Source organism: Trichomycterus rosablanca, chromosome 10 (genome assembly GCF_030014385.1).
Source record: "Trichomycterus rosablanca isolate fTriRos1 chromosome 10, fTriRos1.hap1, whole genome shotgun sequence".
NCBI lineage: Eukaryota > Metazoa > Chordata > Actinopteri > Siluriformes > Trichomycteridae > Trichomycterus > Trichomycterus rosablanca.
This window is the reverse complement of record NC_085997.1, coordinates 18315839-18336731: the sequence shown is the minus strand read 5'-3', so window position 1 is coordinate 18336731 and position 20893 is coordinate 18315839. Positions and strand designations below refer to the sequence as shown.

Below are 20893 nucleotides of genomic sequence, written 5' to 3'. Positions count from 1 at the left end.
ATGGCTGAATATCTCTCATTTCTCTGTACAGCATTTTATCTGTAAATGGCAGAACATGAAATTCTATGGTAATGTTTAATGTAAAATTACATTTAGAATTTGATGCCTGCAACACCACCAAAAATCATACAGAGGCATGTTTAGCACTGTCTCTTACTAATCACATCTCTTACTAATTACACGTTTTAATCATTCGGGAACTGAGGATACTAACTGTTGCAATTTTGCAAATGGATTTTTATTCATTCTTGCTTCATATAAGATTTCATCTGCTTTATAGTCTGTGGTTGCTGTTCATACTATGCTACTACACTACACTTTATAATATGCCATGCATAGAAGACAATAGAAGACAGATCTGGACTGCAGACAGGCCAGTCAAGCACAGGAATTCTGAGATATCTCCAGATTTCTTGAACCTTTTCACAATATCATGTACAGTAGATGGCGACTGAAGTTAATTTATGTTAAAAATGATCCTAGAAATGCTCCTTTCATACCCTATCATTATACCTTCACCAGTTACTATTTCAACTACTTAAAGTTGAATGTTTTAACTGAATGTTCTATAAATGTTTGACTTTCATTTTGCACCTGTCCCAATTTTTGTTGTGTGTGTAGCGGGCATTACATTCGAAATGTCTTAATATTTTAAAAAATACAGTAAAGTCCAAACAGACAGCCAAAACCAACATTAAAGGTCCTTATTTCTTTACTTTTCTCAGTTAAACAAGGGCTCAAAAGAATTAGCAAATCATAGCTTCTTGCTTGCATTAATCTTTATTGTTTTAATTCCCAGTTTTTCTGGAAATTAAGTTTTACACAATACATTTAGAAGAACAGAACACAGTAGTTCTGAATATAAGATATTTTTTTTGCTGATTTAATTTGCTTAATTTATTAGAGTTGGAATAGCTCGTTGCCATGGAATCATAAAATCTGTAGTAACTGAAGTATTAAAAGCGAAAGATGAGATCTCATAATACACAGTTAAAATCAAACTGTGCGAGAGATACACAAACATATGCACTCGCAAACCAGCATATGTCTCTGATCAATTTCTTATTACATTCATAAATATAGTCTGAGCATTTAGTCGACGTATTCCAAGTTTAAGCAAACGAGATCATAATGATTATTTCGATGTATCTGGACGGGTGTGCGGAAGCTTGGTAGACAGCTTCTGTCATACTGTCAGTAATGATAGTCTTGTTTTTATTTATTTATGCTGTTGTGTGATGCATAATGTGCTGGAGTATTTGTGTGTCTAAGTCTGCAATGATACTCAGATATGTTTGATTGACATTTTATGTCATTTCCTCCCATTCTAGCCATTCCCACTTGTCACTCCTGATGCTTCTAATAGAGCCACAGGCTAGCACACGGCCCTTCCAACTTATGCAGTCCAATTTTAGCACGTCCAATTTTTACCAAATTGCATTATGCTTCCTCTCTACTGGAGCTGACCCCCGGCCCGACTGAGGAGAGTGAACTGACACACGCTCCCTCCGAAACGTGTGCAGTAGCCGACTGCATTTTTTCACCTGCACGAGGCACGTTCATATGCAGACCAGCCTTGTGCATGGAGAGACACACCCTGATCAGCATTATTCCTCTACTCCATACAGACGCCATCAACCAGTCAGCAAAGGTCGTAATTTGCTCAGTTATGAGGTCCCCATCCAGCTCCCTCCCTGGATGAACAGCCAAACGTTGTTTATATAGCCGCCTAGCCGGATGGCAGAGCTGAGATTCGATACGATGTATTTGAAATCCCAGCTCTGGTGTGCTAGCGTATTTTACTGCTGTGCCACCTGAGCGGCCTTACTGCATAATTTGAACATTTCTATATTGTATTCTCCTGATATTTTTATTTATTTGTGATATTTATACTATCATTATACTACACTAACATAGGATCTTTTACAAAAATGGTTACCTGGTTAAACTCATTTCCATTGTGAGTTAGTAGCTTTTTTAAAGAGGGCAGAGTAAAATTTTTTAAATGTCTACCCATTATTATTGCTCATTTGTTAGACATGGCAGGTAAAAGTTAGCATCATATGCTGGCTTTTGTATGCTTTTGACCTACATTTATTATGAGTCTTATGAGCTTATTCTTTCCTGAGATTGTATGCGATCGATTGTGTGAACTCTTGTGCAGGTAGTTATCTCTTCAAGGACACACATTGTACACTTACATTTAACATGTGACTCTCCACACGGCATAATAGGCAACTAAGTACTTACAGCAATTAGGGATGTAAAAGAAAAGAGAATGACTTACATAGACCATTTGTGAAGAGACAGATGGTCTGTATCTGTATGCCCAGGGTGAAGAATGAACCTGCTTTTCAAGATAATGGTACATAGTGTTGGAGTAAGAGTAGTACGGGATGGTAGAAAGATTTCTTCTCTTAAGCACTTAAAGCTGTTACAGTAATAGCATATAACCATCAGTTATGTGACATTATTTTAAAATATTTTATAATTTTCATAGTGATTCCTCCATTCCCTTCTAAATTACGGTTTAATACACTGCCAGAAGCCCTGTGATAATACCACAAACATCCTCGGGTTCAAGGTCAGATGCTACTTTGATAACAAAGAACCCACTGCTCAACCTAACAGTATTAAACTAATCATGTTCATTCCATTTTTCCTGATAGATACGGCTTACCCTAGATAAGGATTGCCAGCTTTAAATATTTATCCAGCTTCATCTCGCTGGCGCAACACTGTTTGCACTGTATCCTGCCAATGGTCTCTCATCTGTGGCATAAAATCCACTTCAGGGGCATCAGAGGCTCTTCACTAGCTGTTAGCAGCCTCTGTGTGAATCTGGCTAGTTCAAGCATAGATCTGGATCTTATTTAGGTGTTTGATACAGCAGGGTACCACAATAACTTAAAATACAAATTGAGCCGCTTAGGTGGTGCAGCGGTAAAAACACACGCTGTTCACCAGAGCTGAGATCTTGAATACATTGTATCGAATCTCGGCTCTGCCTGCCGGCTGAGGCTGAGCGGCCACATGAACAACGATTGGCCTGTTGTTCAGATAGGGGTGGGATAAAGCCGGATGGGGACTCTCTCTCAGACTATTGCGATTACGACCTCTGCTTGGCTGGTTTGTGGCACCTGCACGGAGATGGGAAAGAAGTGCGGATCAGGGTGTGGCTCTCCGTACACAGCGCTGTACTGCACTGCACTTGTCAAGTGTAGGTGATAAGATGTTCGATTGCTGTGCACGTGTCGGAGGGGGCGTGGAGCAGCCTCATCCTCCCCAATCAGGAGCAGGGACCAGCATTAGTGATTGATGATTGACGGGTAGAAATTGGATGCAGGAAGTGGGAGAAAAAGGGGGGAAAAATACAAATTGAGAGTTTACAGTGGCTACTGAAGTGCCAGGGAAGCATTAAAATTCCTAACTCTGACTTTCCTTTAGTTTTTTATCCTGTGAAAAAAATATTCTTGCCATTTTATCCAACCAAGACCAAAGAGCCTAAGACAAAACATTGTAAGGGTTATTTTTGTGAAGTACACTTTAACACCAAAATGATGCTGCAAAAGGTGCTAAACCTGTTAAGTGTTCTTGATTATTTGGAGCTTCTTTTGTTGCCAAGCCCCAGCCCAGTGTGCATAAACACATTACTATGTTCAATGACAACATGGCATTTCCAACATTTCTTAAAAGAAAAAAGAAAAGCACATATTAAAAGGCATTAGTTGTTAATGCATTTATTGTGATTACATAAGTGGAGCTGATAAAATGGACAGTGAGTAGAAACAAGGAGGTGGTTTTAATGTTATGGCTGATACATACATTATATTGCCAAAAGTATTCGCTTGTCTGCCTTCACACACATATATGAACTTGAGTGACTCCCATTCTTAATCTATAGGGTTTAATATGATGTCGGCCCACCCTTTGCAGCTGTAACAGCTTCAACTCTTCTGGGAAGGCTTTTCACAAGGTTTAGGAGTGTGTTTATGAGAATTTTTGACCATTCTTCCAGAAGAGCATTTGTGAGGTCAGACACTGATGTTGGATGAGAAGGCCTGTTTCACACTCCGCACTCTAATTCATCCCAAACGTGTTCTATCGGGTTGAGGTCAGGACTCTGTGCAGGCCAGTCAAGTTCTTCCACACCAAACTCGCTCATCCATGTCTTTATGGACCTTGCTTTGTGCACTGGTGTGCAGTCATGTTGGAACAGGAAGGGGCCATCCCCAAACTGTTCCCACAAAGGTGAGAGCATGAAATTGTCCAAAATCTCTTGGTATGCTGAAGCGTTAAGAGTTCCTTTCACTGGAACTAAGGGGCCGAGCCCAACTCCTGGAAAACAACCCCACACCATAATCCCCCCTCCACCAAATTTATACTTGGCACAATGCAGTCAGACAAGTGCAGTTCTCCTGGCAACCGCCAAACCCAGACTTGTCCATCGGATTGCCAAACGGAGAAGCGTGATTCGTCCCTTCTGCGAACACATCTCCACTTCTCTAGAGTCCAGTGGTGGTGTGCTTTACACCACTGCATCCAACTATTTGCATTGCGCTTGGTAAGGCTTGGATGCAGCTGCTCGGCCATGGAAACCCTTGAGCTAATCTGAAGGTGACAGAATGAGCCATGTTAACTAGAACTACTCATCATTAACAAAGTCATTTGACATTGAACTGGAACTGATGAATCACCTGTACTGTCGTAACCAAAGTGTAAAACAGACATTAAAGTCCTAATAAGCAAAAAAAAAACTTATCTGGGTTTCTAGGAACTCCCTAACCTTCACTTATTAATTTTGGGGATTAAATTAAAATTGACATTGGGTTAGTGAATATTTGTGGGTATTTGTGTTTAGGTCATGTTCTCAAGGACATTTTTAGCATCCATCAAAAATCCACTGAAACTGTTAATGTACAGTACATTGGAATGATGCTTCGATCTAGTGGGTTATAGAACTTTATATACCACAGTGGTAAGGTATTTAATAAAGAAATAAACTGCAGAGTAATTTTCACCTTACATACCATAACATTGACTTAAGTAAAATTGATTATTACTAATAATGGTATTATTTTTGTAAGGTTGTTATGAGATGTTTATATACACTTAACTAATGTGCTTGTTCTATTTTTGGTTGTATACATGAAAGACCTTAGGTACAATCATTTCTGGTTCCATTTAAAACTCATATTAAACAGACCATAAGTAACAAATAAAACACTGACAGCACATATTTCTACTATTTAAAGACTAATTGTAAGTATAAGTATGTTCAAGAAGCAAGGCTGTAGTCTTACACTGATATGCATATAGTGTGGACACGTGTTTGCTTGCACAGTACAGGCATGTAACCCCTTGGTGCGGTTTTGATGGCTGTGTTTTTTCTTCATTTTTCTACACTAGCAGCATGTTTTATTAGCGCTTCACTTAACATTAATTAGAACAATTTCAGAACTTTTCAGACTGCATGACTGCTCGATGATTTTTTTAATGCTAAGCATTGAGATGAAATAAAAGTGGAACATTTAGGGCCCTGCAGGTTTAACAGAGAATCTTTTCTTCAGTACTACGTAGACCCCTCAGGGTTTCATTATCTCACCTTCACGTTATTACTACTGTGTATTGTTTTATCGATTTTATTTCTCATTTATTTGGATGAATCAATTAGATATACAGCCTACATTGTGTGTGCAGGTTTGCGTAAGCATGTTCCTGTGAGTTTTGGCCTGTTTCAGTGTTATCAAAGTTCAGTGCTTTATTTACTAAAAATTACTAAAAAAATTAAATAAATATCTAAAAATGCAACTATTAAATAACTACTTAAACTAAAACATTTATATTTAACATCTTTAAAAAAAAAAAAGTTAACTGTAAAAATTGTGGTATTTGACAAATTACTCTAGTTTATAAAAACATGAGATAACTTTAATTCAATTTCATTTGTACCAAGAAAATAACATATTTTTCTTACCTCTGCATTTTTGTTTATGCATTTTCTCCCATTTTCTCCCCAATTTAGCATAGTCAATTTGTTTTCCGCTGCTGGGGGATTCCTGATTGCAGTCGAGTTGGGTATACTGCTGCTCACGCCTCCTCCGACCCACGCACAGCCCTTAGCGGAACCCTTTTTCACCTATGCACTCTGCACAGGCACCTCTATCCGCTATTCAGGGTCCTTACACAGCGTTTGAAGACCCCACCCACATAGTCCGGTTGTCCCGCCAATTATGCCTGACCGATGGCAACGGCAAGTTTCAAATTGAGGAGTTCAGAATCGCGGCGCTGGTGTGCTAGCGGAATATCCTGCTGCGCCACCTGGGCGCCTGGTGCAGTCTCTCTTAGCCAAGACAACCACACTGAGTCTTATCCTGTGCTAGAGGTGCTAGAGGAAATTTGAGAATGCAGAGAAGGAAATCTGGGTGCACTCTAATGCATAATCACTTCAGACTTTTGTGGATTCTCGGCTCACTACACAGGCTTTGAAGGGATTTAGGTTAGGTGACTGGGGTGGCCATAGCAAAGCCTGATTCTGTGGTCATTGCCTTTTGGGGGGTATGCTTAATCATGTTGGCCAAAAGATCCATCCATGATCCAGTTTCTAGTACCTTATGATACCATGTATCATCTAGTGTTGTCATGGTATTTCCAGAGGAAAAATGGTTACAAAATCATGCCAGTTCTCTACCATACTTAATTGGTGGTTTCTGTACAACAATGCTGCTCTTTAGCTAAACCCTGTTTTTTTTTATAATTTTTTTTTCTTCCCTGATCATTAATGCCAGTTCCAGTCCAAGTTCAGCACCCACATGCCAAATACTTAGAATAGTTGTGAGGAGAAAGAACATATAGTTAGATAAATCAAAGCTTTATCAGCCAGTCCCTGAAATCGAGTATTAGGCGGCATGGTGGCTTAGTGGGTAGCACTGTCTCCTCACAGCAAGAAGGTCCTGGGTTCGATTCCCAGATGGAGTGGTTCAGGTCCTTTCTGTGTGGAGTTTGCATGTTCTCCCCGTGTCTGCATGGGTTTCCTTCCACAGTCCAAAGACATGCAAGTGAGGTGAATTGAAGATACGAAATTGTCCATGACTGTGTTTGACATTAAAGACTTGAACTGCCCAGATGGCGCAGCGGGATAGTCCGCTAGCACACCAGCGCCGAGATTCTAAAACCCTCGGTTTGAAACTTGGTGTTGCCACCGGTCGGCTGGGTGTCATCTAGCAGGCATAATTGGCAGTGCCTGCAGCAGACACGTTTTTGCTAGGGTGGGACGACCGGACTATGTGGGTAAGTTCTTCAAGCGCTGTGTAAGGACCCTGATTAGCAGATAGAGAGAGGTGCCTGTGCAGAGTGTATGGGTGAAAAAGGGTTCCGATAAGGGCTGCGCGCGGGTCGTTGGAGGTGTGAGAAGCAATATACCCACCTCGACTGCAATCAGGGATCCCCCAGTAGCGGAAGACAAAAGTGACTACGCATAAATGCATGAATAAAATAGAAAAAAAGTGACGAGTTCAATATTAAATAATAATAACGATCAAGTATTGATTTCCTTCATGGGCTATTAGATATTTTAATTAAAATGATCAAGTGCCTGATCTGTGTAATGTCAATCATCAAGCTGCATCCATGCCATAAAATAAGGCCTGTTCCAGTACCAATCCAGCACTGAACTCCTAATATTGAATTTGATTCCAGTACTTAGAATTAAATTTTAAAAATTCTATAATTTTATCATTTGTCATGTGTCATTTTTAAGATATACCTCAATATGCTTTGCTGTTAATGATATCTAGCCAGGAAAAGCTCGGTTATGCATGATATCTGGGGTGTGCAATCATTCACCCTGTAGAACTCTTGTTGCCATGCCACCTCTCCAGAGTTTCACACATCCATCACACTGATTGCTATATAAAGAGCAGGGTTACCCTGGAGATCCTCATCTCTCGTTTTTTTCTTCTGTGATTTTAGTCTTTATTGCTTTTTTTTTTTCTACTTCTAGCTCTGCATATTCTTTCTCCTTCTGTTTCTCTTTTGCTCTGCAGAGCCTCAGGCCTGCTCCACAGTAGCACAGTTAAATGAGTGTTTTGGCAACTTTATTTCCATTTTACATTCATATTTTTACATTTTTGTGACTTATTGGACATTTTTATCCAAAGCATTTTAGTGTTGACCAAAAAAACAATCCTAACAATTGAGAATTACAGGCCTTGACTAAAGGCAACCTGCCAGTGCTGGACCTTGAACCAGTGATCATCTTATTTTGATTACTAGTCTAGTACTTTCACTGCCAAGCTACAAGCTTTCAAGTTTCCTGTCTATACAGAAATAGAAAAAAAAAAAAGATCACATTAAAGGAGCATTCACAGATGTGTTATACACCAATAAGGCATAACATTAAAACCACCTCCTTGTTTATACACTCACTGTCCATTTTATCAGCTCCACTTACCATATAGAAGCACTTCTACTAGTTCTACAATTACTGACTGTAGTCCATCTATTTCTCTACATACCTTTTTAACTTCTTTCACCCTGTTCTTCAATGGTCAGGACCACCACAGAGCAAGTATTATTTATGTGGTGGATCATTCTCAGCACTGCAGTGACAATGACATGGTGGTGGTGTGTTAGTGTGTGTTGTGCTGGTATGAGTGGATCAGACACAGCAGCACTGATGGAGTTTTTAAATACCGTGTCCCTCACAGCGAGGTGTTTAAAAACTCCATCAGCGCTGCTGTGTCTTATCCACTCATACCAGCACAACACACACTAACACACCACCACCATTCCAGTGTCACTGCAGTGCTGAGAATGACCCACCACCTAAATAATACCTACTCGTAGTGGTCCTTTGGGGGTCCTGACCATTGAAGAACAGGGTGAAAGCAGACTTAAACAGTATGTAGAGAAACAGATGGACTACAGTCAGTAATTGTAGAACTACAAAGTGCTTCTTTATGGTAAGTGGAGCTGATAAAATAGACAGTGAGTGTAGAAACAAGGAGGTGATTTTATTGTTATGCCTGATAGGTGTATATTTATTTAACTTTCCACCCATTCAAATTTTAAAAATGGTCTCTGGCATAAATGTAATGTGTTTTATGTTAGGTCTGCTGGTTAGATATATAGTTGCAATCAAATATTCAACCTCCTAACGGAAAACTTTTGCATAGCTAGATTTTGCTTTAAATAAAGTCTTTATTAGTTGAATGATGCAGCAAATTAACAAAATTGATAATGTACATATTTTAGAATAGCAAGGTAAATTGGTAATACTGCCATTTAACAACTATTCAACCCCTACACAACATTGCCGATTTTAAAACCTACTGCAAGTCTGCTTCAGCTGTGTTGTATTATTACATTAACCCCATCCAGAGATTTAAGTAGGTGTTTTGCAACCATCATGAAAACTAAGGAGCCCTCAAAAAAGCTAAAAAAGGAAATAATTTTATTACACCAAAAGGGCAATGTGTGTAAGATTTCCAAGATTCCTAGAGACATTGTCTGGAAATTCCAAACTTTTCTGACCAAGGAAGAAAGTTTCATACAAAGCCTTTAGCAATCTTGTCCAGACAACGAAAAAACAACCCTGTGTTACTACAAAAGACATAGAGGAAGACCTAATGAAGTCTGGGACTAGTGTGGTAGTGGCAACCAGTGTGTTAGTGGAATACACCAGAAAAATTTTTGATAATTTATGTATCATTAAATATTTGTTCCTTCTTTACTTATACTTCTTGTTGTATGTTTTAATTCATATCTATATGCGTCACCATAATACTTTTTAAGGTAAGGTCTAAATTAATTTGGTGGTGTAGAAAGTTCTTTAATGTTATTTAATGTTTTAGTAGGTCACATTATATGTGGTAAGGGTAGTTCAATATTTAAATAGGTTTGTGGTGGGAAAGAAACTGTTGATTCCACCAAAACAAATGTATTTGGGATTTTCTTTACACATCATGTGCACTGGCTTTTCATAGATAATGTATGAATGAGTGGAACCTGGTGAATAGCTCTTAAACTTCTGCAAGTGTAACTCAGACAAAGTGAGTGTAATTTAGGCTCTAGAAAGACGTACAACAAGTGTTTTTAAGTATACTTACAACTGTGTGTGACAGTACTTCTTTTAAGCTTAGTCATTTCATCATCTAGTCGTTTTGCCACAAGATGCTGTAAACAGTGTCACTGATCAGGAGTTAAGTTCAATGCATCAAGCATAAAGAAGATGCTCTGACTTTGTGGCTGATGTTGGGCTCTGGCTTACATGTAATTCTGTCTGATCTTTGACATGATTTAGACACGATTAGGCAGCTGATTGCCATGCCTTGTATCAGAGCAGAGGGATAGACATGAGTTTTCTCTGGTCAAATTCTCGTTACTTGGCTTTGGCTCTAGACTTCTGACCAGCTAAGAAACAGAGCTTCTGTTGCTTGGAGGTCTGAATAAAACAGTTCAGAGCTGTGCTTAAGTGTGTGGGTGAACAGAGGGAATTCTGAGTTGCATTGCACAGTAATGGGTATAAATGTGCTAGCGGGAAATATCAGTCAGCAGTGTGCAGGAATATTTCTTATAAATAGTGTTTGTGAAACTGCATCGTTATTCAGGTGAGAAGCCAAATTCATTGAAAGTCAGTGGAAAATGGAATGTGCTACATTTGATGGATGCATTTTGCTAAATCTGTAGTAATACAGTCTACCAATCCGTCTTGCAAATAAATTCTCACCATGTGTTGGATTGCTTCGCCTATTTTATGTCAAATGCAACTATACAACTTTTGTACACAGAGGGGGCGAGTACTCAGTTTTGATAGGGATGTAGCAAAGCAGGATTTTATCTTTGTTTTAGCTTTGTGCATAGACTGTATTGTCTTAAATCAGGCTTTTTCAAGTGGATTTGACCACTTTTATCTCCCCAACTTGCCAATTATGAATCTGCTGCCGACTGTAAGAGCCTCCATCAGATCATGGAGAGCCGCATCACCACACGGCCCCTCCAACACGTGTCTAATCTGCAGCTGCTTCTTATCACCTGCCAGTGTTGGGTTTTTAAACAAAGCCGTATCGCGTTTATATTTAAAAAAAGAAAAGAAAACATGCCATGCTCCATGTGACTCCCGCACGGCACCCCCACTCATGCAGTGGTCCAAACCAATCCCAGAGATTGCATATAGCAGCATAAGGGAGAGACCCATCTGACCATTTCTCCCACAAATACAGCCTTTTGTGTTTTGTTTGTGCACTCCTGAATATCTGAGCATTCTTTCTGAGCATTATAAAGTTGTGTGTGCAGTGTAGGGTTTTATTACTGAAATTTTGCATGTTAATGGAAGTAGGACAAATGTCCTTTGTCATAAACACCGACTAAGCATAACATTATGACCACTGAAAGGTGAAGTGAATAACACTGATTATCTCTTCATCACGACACCTGTTAGTGGGTGGGATATATTAGGCACCAAGTGAATTTTATCCTCAAAGTTGATGTGTTAGAAGCAGGAAAAATGGGCAAGCGTAAGGATTTGAGCGAGTTTGACAAGGGCCAAATTGTGATAACTAGATGACTGGGTCAGAGCATCTCCAAAACTGCAGCTCTTGTGGGGTGTTCCCGGTCTGCAGTGGTCAGTATCTATCAAAAGTGGTCCAAGGAAGGAACAGTGGTAAACCAGTGACAGGGTCATGGGTGGCCAAGGCTCATTGATGCACGTAGGGAGCAAAGGCTGGCCCGTGTGGTCCGATACAACAGACAAGCTACTGTAGCTCACATTAATGAAAAAGTTAATGCTGGTTCTGATAGAAAGGTGACTCCATTCCTCAACGGGTCAGGGGACCAACACAATATTAGGAAGGTGGTCATAATGTTATGCCCGATCGGTGTACACATAAACACGTCTACAGTACAGTGAAATTCTTTTCTAGTCATGTCCCAGCTTGTTTAGAAGCAGAAGGTCAAACACAGTATCATCCATTATATAGCACTAATAGGGTTAATGACCTTGCTCAAGGCCCCAACAGTGGCTGTTCTGCAGAGCTGGCTATTGAACCTTCAACCTTCTTATTGATGGCTTAGATGTTCCAGGGTCAACATTAAAATTTTACAGAAAGCTGACTAGGACATGAAACTTTCTGCTTCTTTTTAATGATACAGTGAAGCACATCAGCAGGGGTCCTGGGGAATTGAGGTCCATCTTTGCCTCCAGTCACTGTCTTTGATGAGTTTTTAATTTTTTTTTCCTTATGTTACCTTGAGTTTTTCCAGGGTCCTTTTTTGACTACTGTTTCATTCATCCTTAGTTTCAAGTAAGTACATTTATAAGCTTGTGTTGCCCTGCCATTAATTGGTGATGTGTCTAGGATGTAAACAGTGTGTTTATTGTTTTAGAGTAAAACAGATTCTTAAATCTTTTAGCTTTTAGAATCAACCTACTTAAAAGGTAATGTCCCAAACACATGGTCAGGTGTCTACAAACTGTACTTTTGGCTGTAATCAATAGGTTACAAGGTTTTACTATAATTTATCGTGACAAAATTGTCATGACGTCAGTGGTGGTCAATTTTGACAATACACTATATAACAGTTCGGGTGTTTTGTTGGTCTTCGCCATGTAGCTTCAGTTATTTCAACTTCCACTGAATGTGTTTATTATTTAGATTATTAAATTACAACCACTAGCCGCTCAGGTGGCGCAGCAGTAAAAACACATGCTGGAACCAGAGCTGGGATCTTGAATACATTGTATCGAATCTCAGCTCTGCCTGCCGGCTGGGCTAAGCAGCCGCATGAACAACGATTGGCCTGTTGTTCAGATAGGGGTGGGATATTAAAAAAGCCAGATAGGGACTCTCTCATAACTAATGCAATTATGGCCTCTGCTGACTGATTGATGGCGCCTGCACAGAGATGGGAAAAGAGTGCCGTCAGGGTGTGTCTCTCCGTACACAGTGCTGATCCGCATTGCACTCGTCAAAGGGTAGGTGACAAGATGCATACGGCATGCTGCCCACGTGTCGGAGGGGGCGTGGGTTAGCTTCGTTCTCCTCAATCAGAGCGGGGATCAGTATGACGCAATTGGACGCGCGTGTGTTTACAGGATATTTTAATGCTATTAGTATTCACTTAGTTTGTTGTAATTGCCACTAAAATGTTAACTGGCAGTTTTAAATGACCCCATCTTTCTTTGTGATGAAAATAACTTGCCACTACTTAAAATTTTCACAAATTACGAGACACAACTCAAGACCACATTGCTAAACTTACAACAGTTTGAGACCAAAGTTTGATGTAAACTTTTATATTTGGTTTTATCTCTAAGGACCAGCCTGTTTACTTTTCATTTTTGAATGTATTCTATTTTATAGTTTTTCATCTGAGCATCTCCGTCTCATGAGTAACAACAAAATGCAAATCTAAGACCTAGGAAACAAACTTTATCACACAATACATACCCAACCTTCATAACAACATACCCAAAATTATATCAGATCTGAGACCCAAACACTCCTTCACTGATTCCAAACCACATGAGATGCATATCTGTGTGTGTGAGTGTGTGAGGAAGGACAGTTGATGAAAGTGGTGTGCTCAATCTCATTCTGTATCTCTCATAGGAGAGTTTAGAAAGTCCCCACATCATTGTCCATCTGCTGGACGTGTTTGATAGAATAATTCACCATCTGCAGCTCATCACCACCACACACACACTGTTATATGTATACCACTCATGGTACCAGCTCAGAGCTGAACATGCTCTGCATTATCACTGCTAAAGTCAAGTGTGTAGGGTCTGTCACAATAATTACATAGTCACCTACTGTCACAATCACAATTTCTCAAGCTAATTCCAATTAATAATTAAATTTAGGTTGTACAATACTACATATTTGTGAGCTGGCAAACACCAAAGGACTGCACTATAAGGTATTAACAATGTACCAGACTATGAATTATAAACACAGTTTCTAAAAAAGCCGAGACATTTAGCAAAATCCAATAAAAAAGAACCTGTGATTTGTTAATAATGTGAGTGTATCATGATTTATTATGAAAGAAGGATCTACCAAAGGCTTAGTCTTTGCATTTAAATATGGCTCGTGGCTCAACACTTTCTACTAAACTTTAAAGAATTGAAGTTAGTGTCTAAAGTTACTATTGACATGAAGGCGTGAATTGGGATTTTAGGGAGGCATATGCTGCCATCAAGGCACAGTGTTTTCCCAGGAAGTCCATGGTTATTTCAGCAAACAAAGCCAGGCCATATTCTGCACACGCTGCAACAGTGTGGCTTTGTAGACACAGAGTGTGTGCTTCACTGGCCTGCCTGCAGTTCAGATCTCTCTTTTTTTTCCTCTTTTTCTCCGATTTTTTCCCCCAATTTTCTCCCCTAATCTAGTCGTATCCAATTACCCTGGTTGCGTTATGCTTCACCTCTAACGATACAACCCTCCTTTGCTGACTGAGGAGCTTTGCAACTGACACATGCCCCCTCCTACACGTGAGCAGTACTGACTGCCTCTTTTCACCTGCATGAGGCGAGTTCATATGCGGATCAGCCTTGTGCATGGAGAGCCACACCCTGATCAGCATTATTTCCCAACTCTGCGCAGGCGCCATCAATCAACCAGCAGAGGTTATGAAGAACCCTGGTCTGGCTTTCCCATCCCTGAACAACAGCCAGTCGTTCATGTGGCCACTCAGCCCAGCCGGCAGAGCTGAGATTTGATACAATGTATTCAAAATCCCAGCTCTGGTGTGCTAGCATATTTTACCGCTGTGCCACCTGAGCGGCTCAGATCTCTCTTCTAACGTTAAGCATTAGGTCAGAATACAGAATGCCAAAATACCACTTTAGTCTGGTGGCTGGTTGATTGCTCCTGCACAGAGACGGTGGATTGAAAGGTGACTATGTGCGCAATACAGATCTCCATATGAACCTGCCTGTTGCAAGGCAGAGGGGGTAACTAGATTAGGGCCAGTGTTTGGTCTTTTAAAAGTCATTAGAAGTACACTACAGTGTATGTTGCAGTTTTTGTGTAACTTAGTTGTTTGCTTTATATGTTTATGGCTGTGTGCTTATTTCAGGTCCCATACCTGACTGAAGGTATGCGTATTCATGGTGAGAAGGTGACTGAGGCACTGAGACCGTTCCATGATCGTCTGGAGGGTTGTTTTAAACAGCTGAAGGAGAAGGTAGAAAAACAGTACGGGGTGAGAACACTGGTAAGTACTTAAGCTAAATTAAATGAACAACATAAAATCTTTGTTCCAGCGTAAACAGTTTAGCACCAGTTGTGTTTACTCAAACTGTATGTTTTAACATTTAAAATAATAGTAAAATGTCAAATAACTAAGGTCTGTAGTATTAAAACTGCTAATTATTAATGCTTTAGTAATCAAATTACCAAGGTGTACAGTATTCAAGAAGTACATTATCAGTGCATTTGTATTCTTATGCCAAATTACCAACATCCACAGTGTTCAAATGCCCATTAAGTGTACAGTACACAATTTGTTCCAGAAAGCTGTTTGAATAATGATCTGTACAAAATCTGAATACATTTTTTCCCCATAGGGAATAATGTAGACCCGCAGATGATTGCTTATTTAAATCTTCATAATATTACAAATGCATAAAACTAAAAAAAATATCAGTTTAAAAGTAACTCAGTTTAGAATGGGGTTTTACCCGACTTTCAAAGCCACAATGCACAATGTAGATGTTCATAACCCAGAAATATCAATGTCAAAAACCCTTGACCGTTGTCTCTCTCATCCTACGTGGACTTGCCCGCTGAGTTTCCTGATGCTGCTCCATTAATAACATGAGACACTGAGAAGGACAAAGATTAAAGAAGAATTAGGAGTGATTAAACAAGCAGAGGGGGTGAGCGAGAGAGGGTATTAGTGATGGATCCCAGCAGGTATTGATCATCAGTTGTACAGGCTCACAGTGCAGCCGGTCAGACGCCGGTCACTGTAATGATGGCTCATGTGGAGTAAGCCACTTTATGTGCGTGTGCGTGTACTTGGTAATGTGAGTAATGTGAACACTGGACTTATCTTTACCAAAGTTGAGAAGAAATCTTGTTAAGTGTCAGACTATAAATAGCTTTCCATTTTTTCATGCACTTAAACAGCAAGGATTATTAATATCACCTTTTTATTCTTTATAGTTGTGCTTTTTTTTTTTTTTTTTTTCTTAAGTTCTTAAGCTTTTTGCAGTTATTGACCCCTTTTACTAAATTTAATTTCCCAGACCTGTTTGCTCGCAAAATGAACATTATTAGGCTGGGAAAAGGGAGACTGGATGCAGAAAAACTTCAATTTGTCTTCAGTAAGGCAATTTAGCCTTAACATACCATTTTATTTAGGACTAACTTAAAGTAATGTTGGCTTTTACCAGGTTCAAAAATACAATTTAACTTTCTAAAACAAAAAAAGAGGCATTACATGTACATAATGTTTTTTACTTGGGCTTTTAAACCTCTCTAAATTGGTTGCATGCAAGCATGTTACCTTGAACCCTAAACCTTCAAATGTTAAGCTGCCTCATCCAGTCTATTGAATGATTGTAAACCAGGTTGCTTTTTTATGAAATTATTTTAGTCATGTTGATTAATGGAGTATATTACGTCTTGCACATTGGTAAAAAGAGCACATACACTGATCAGCCATAACATTAAAACTACCTCCTTTCTACACTCACTGTCCATTTTATCAGCTCCACTTACCATATAGAAGCACTTTGTAGTTCTACAATTACTGACTGTAGTCCATCTGTTTCTCTATATACCTTTTTAACCTGCTTTCACTCTGTTCTTCAATGGCCAGGACCTCCACAGGACCACCACAGAGCAGGTATTATTTAGGTGGTGGATGATTCTCAGCACTGCAGTGACAATGACATGGTGGTGGTGTGTTAGTGTGTGTTGTGCTGGTATGAGTGGATCAGACATATCAGCACTGCTGGAGTTTTTAAATACAGTGTCCACTCTATTAGACACTCCTGCTTAGTTGGTCCACCTTGTAGATGTAAAGTCTGCTGTTGCTGTTTGAGTTGGTCATCTTTTAGACCTTTATCAGTGGTCTCAGGACGCTGCCGGCTGGATATTTTTGGTTGGTGGAGTATTCTCAGTCCAGCAGGGACAGTGAGGTGTTTAAAAACTCCATCAGCGCTGATGTGTCTTATCCACTCATACCAGCACAACACACACTAACACACCACCACCATGTCAGTGTCACTGCAGTGCTGAGAATGATCCACCACTTAAATAATACCTACCATGAAAGGGGGCTAACACAGTATATAGAGAAACAGATGGACTACAGTCAGTAATTGTAGAACAACAAAGTGCTTCTATATGGTAAGTGGAGCTGATAAAATGGACAGTGAGTGTAGAAACAAGGAGGTGGTTTTAATGTTGTGGCTGATCGGTGTATTTCATTTTGTATCTCAGAAGCACCAGCGATTGCTTTTTTTGCTTTCGTAAATTTAAAATGATTTAATTGTATAAAGTTCAGTTGTGTGATGTGGTATTATTAATATAATTTTGAATTTTAAAAACTTAAAAGGCTAGTGTGACTGCAAATGTAACAGTACTATTCCTCAGGTTTGGACTTAAATTTAAGTTAATATTATTTATATAAATTTTTAAATTGCAATCCAATATTATGTACATATTTTTAACCCATTTAACCAATCTGTTAGGTTTATAATCAGAGTTTTCAATAAGGTGCACCAAATTTCACTGGCTGTACAAAATAATCATCACACTGGGGACCCCATTTAAAAAACATCCCGACTAGATGAATGTATATGGAATGTGCATTTTTTTTTGTGTATATTCACTGCGGTTCTTGTTTGTGTGTTTCAGCCTTCCATGGCGGATGAACGTCGTGGTACTCGGCCTAGGTCGATGGTGCGGTCCTTTACCATGCCTTCCTCTCAGAGACCACTGTCTGTCGCGTCTGTCGTGTCTGTCACCTCTGTATCATCAGACACCTCACCCTCCAGACCAGGATCAGATGGGTACAGTGCACTCACTCTCACTTCACACCCTCACTCTCTCTTTTTACACCCATTTGAACGTGTATTCCATATGTCTTATTCTGAGAAGAGAACATTATGTAAGGCTCAGGCAAGTGTTAACCACATGAGAGGGAGCATACAGTGGGGCCAAAAAGTATTTAGTCAGCCACTGATTGTGCAAGTTCTCCTAGTTAGAAAGATGAGAGAGGTCTGTAATTTTCATCATAGGTACACTTCAACTATGAGAGACAAAATGAGAAAAAAAATCCAGGAAATCACATTGTAGGATTTTTAAAGAATGTATTTGTAAATTATGGTGGAAAATAAGTATTTAGTCAATAACAAAAGTTCAACTCAATACTTTGTAACATAACCTTTGTTGGCAATGACAGAGGTCAAACGTTTCCTGTAAGTCTTCACCAGGTTTGCACACACTGTAGCTGGTATTTTGGCCCATTCCTCCATGCAGATCTCCTCTAGAGCAGTGATGTTTTGGGGCTGTCACTGGGCAACACGGACTCCACAAATTTTCTATGGGGTTGAGGTCTGGAGACTGGCTAGGCCACTCCAGGACCTTGAAATGCTTTTTACGGAGCCATTCCTTTGTTGCCCGAGCGGTGTGTTTGGGATCATTGTCATGCTGGAAGACCCAGCCACGTTCCATCTTCAATGCTCTCACTGATGGAAGGAGGTTTTGGCTTAAAATCTCACGATACATGGCCCCGTTCATTCTTCCCTTAACACGGATCAGTCGTCCTGTCCCCTTTGCAGAAAAACAGCCCCAAAGCATAATGTTTCCACCCCATGCTTCACAGTAGGTATGGTGTTCTTGGGTTCTTCTTCTTCCTCCAAACACGACGAGTTGAGTTTTTACCTAAAAGTTCCATTTTGGTTTCATCTGACCACATGATATTCTCCCAATCCTCTTCTGGATCATCCATATGCTTTCTGGCAAACTTCAGACGGGCCTGGACATGTACTGGCTTAAGCAGGGGGACACGCCTGGCACTGCAGGATTTCAGTCCCTCTCGGCGTAGTGTGTTACTGATGGTAGGTAGCCTTTGTTACTTTGGTCCCAGCTCTCTGCAGGTCATTCATCAGGTCCCTCCGTGTAGTTCTGGGATTTTTGCTCACCGTTCTCATGATCATTTTGACCCCACGGGATGAAATCTTGACCCTGAATGGTCTTGTATGTCTTCCATTTTCTTACAATTGCTCCCACAGTTGATTTATTCACACCAACCTGCCTGCCTAGTGTAGATTCACTCTTCCCAGCCTGGTGCAGGTCTACAATTTTCTTCCTGGTGTCCTTCAACAGCTCTTTGGTCTTGTCCATGGTTGAGTTTGGAGTCTGACTGTTTGAGGCTGTGGACAGGTGTCTTTTATACAGATAACGAGGTCAAACAGGTGCCATTAATACAGGTAACAAGTGGAGAACAGAAGAGCTTCTTAAAGAAGTTACAGGTCTGTGAGAGCCAGAAATCTTGCTTGTTTGTTATTGACCAAATACTTATTTTCCACCATAATTTACAAATAAATTTTTTAAAAATCCTACAATGTGATTTCCTGGATTTTTTTTTTCTCATTTTGTCTCTCATAGTTGAAGTGTACCTATGATGAAAATTACAGACCTCTCTCATCTTTCTAAGTAGGAGAACTTGCACAATCAGTGGCTGACTAAATACTTTTTGACCCCACTGTATGTACAGTGTAATGTGTAAATGTACATACTGAAATTACCAGCCACATTTATAACATTACCATTCTGTGTTGTGGAATAGTAATATTTATTAATAATAGATGGCTTATGATCTAACACCTTTTTAAAGACTGTGTGTATGTGTATTTATATTTTATATTTAAATACAATTCCTTATTGATGGAAAAAAGTGAAAGGCCTTGAAAGGGTTTTGAATGAAAAGCATGTATCATCCAGAAACCATGAGTCTGAACAAAGACATTTAGTCAATAAACTTAGAAGACTGTGACTGTCTCTAAATTGTCCTCGAATGCATATATACAGGGCAATTAAATCAATCCTTCATGTGTGTTGAGCAGACTGATGACCTAATGAGTGTAAGCTGCAGTTCAAGAAGAGATATTGTTGTCATATGTTTCTAAGGAAGCACATGTAAATCTAAACCACACTTGTTTGTTCTTCCTATTGATTAGACCCGAATATACTGCGCATAAAACTGACACAGTACTGAAGTACATACAGGTTGTGGCTATTAGTTAACCACTTTTGCACAGGCACTTTTAAAAGTTATTTTACCAGGTATGTGTTAAGTTTAAATTCATTACCGCTTCAAAAGACTAGTGTAGCCAATATACGGTATATAAGATACATAAGATAAAATTCAGACTTATGTTAAATTTACTAAGAACAGGAGACTTCTTATTTTAGTTATTTAGAAATAAATTTATGGAATTGTTCACAAACCAAACATTTTACAATAACTTGTGGTATAAATGTGGTATAATTGAAGACCAATCATAAAAATTACTTAACCTAACCTTGATGTTATTTTACATTTATAGTTTATATTCATAATTATTAAGAGACTGAGACTAATCACAGTATCCACAATACCAAAATTACAGTATAAACATGAAGCACTATTAATAATATTTAAATTACATGGTACACTACAGTGCTTATGTTTCTGGTGTCTTGTGTGAGGACTATGCAGCACCTTCACTGTAATATAACTCTTTTCACAGTTTTCTTTTTTCTTAGACTTTACAAAACAAATAATATTAAAATACATTTGTTTGTCACAGTGATGGTATGTGCTGTACTCCTCTTTGGCAAGAATAACAGCAATTACCTCATAATACAATGATCACACTGTCTTTGGTTCC

The 20893-nt window shown here is 39.3% G+C and overlaps 1 protein-coding gene across 3 annotated transcripts in view; it reads left to right on the top strand.

The window, feature by feature from the left end:
- dock1 (dedicator of cytokinesis 1) overlaps nucleotides 1-20893 on the top strand; it is a 469250-nt gene that overhangs the window by 436443 nt on the left and 11914 nt on the right. For all 3 annotated transcript variants that reach the window (XM_063002899.1, XM_063002901.1, XM_063002900.1), the window contains 2 exons: nucleotides 15082-15219; nucleotides 17874-18028. In XM_063002899.1, coding sequence (XP_062858969.1) covers nucleotides 15082-15219; nucleotides 17874-18028 — 293 coding nt within the window. The remainder of the gene's footprint in view (nucleotides 1-15081; nucleotides 15220-17873; nucleotides 18029-20893) is intronic.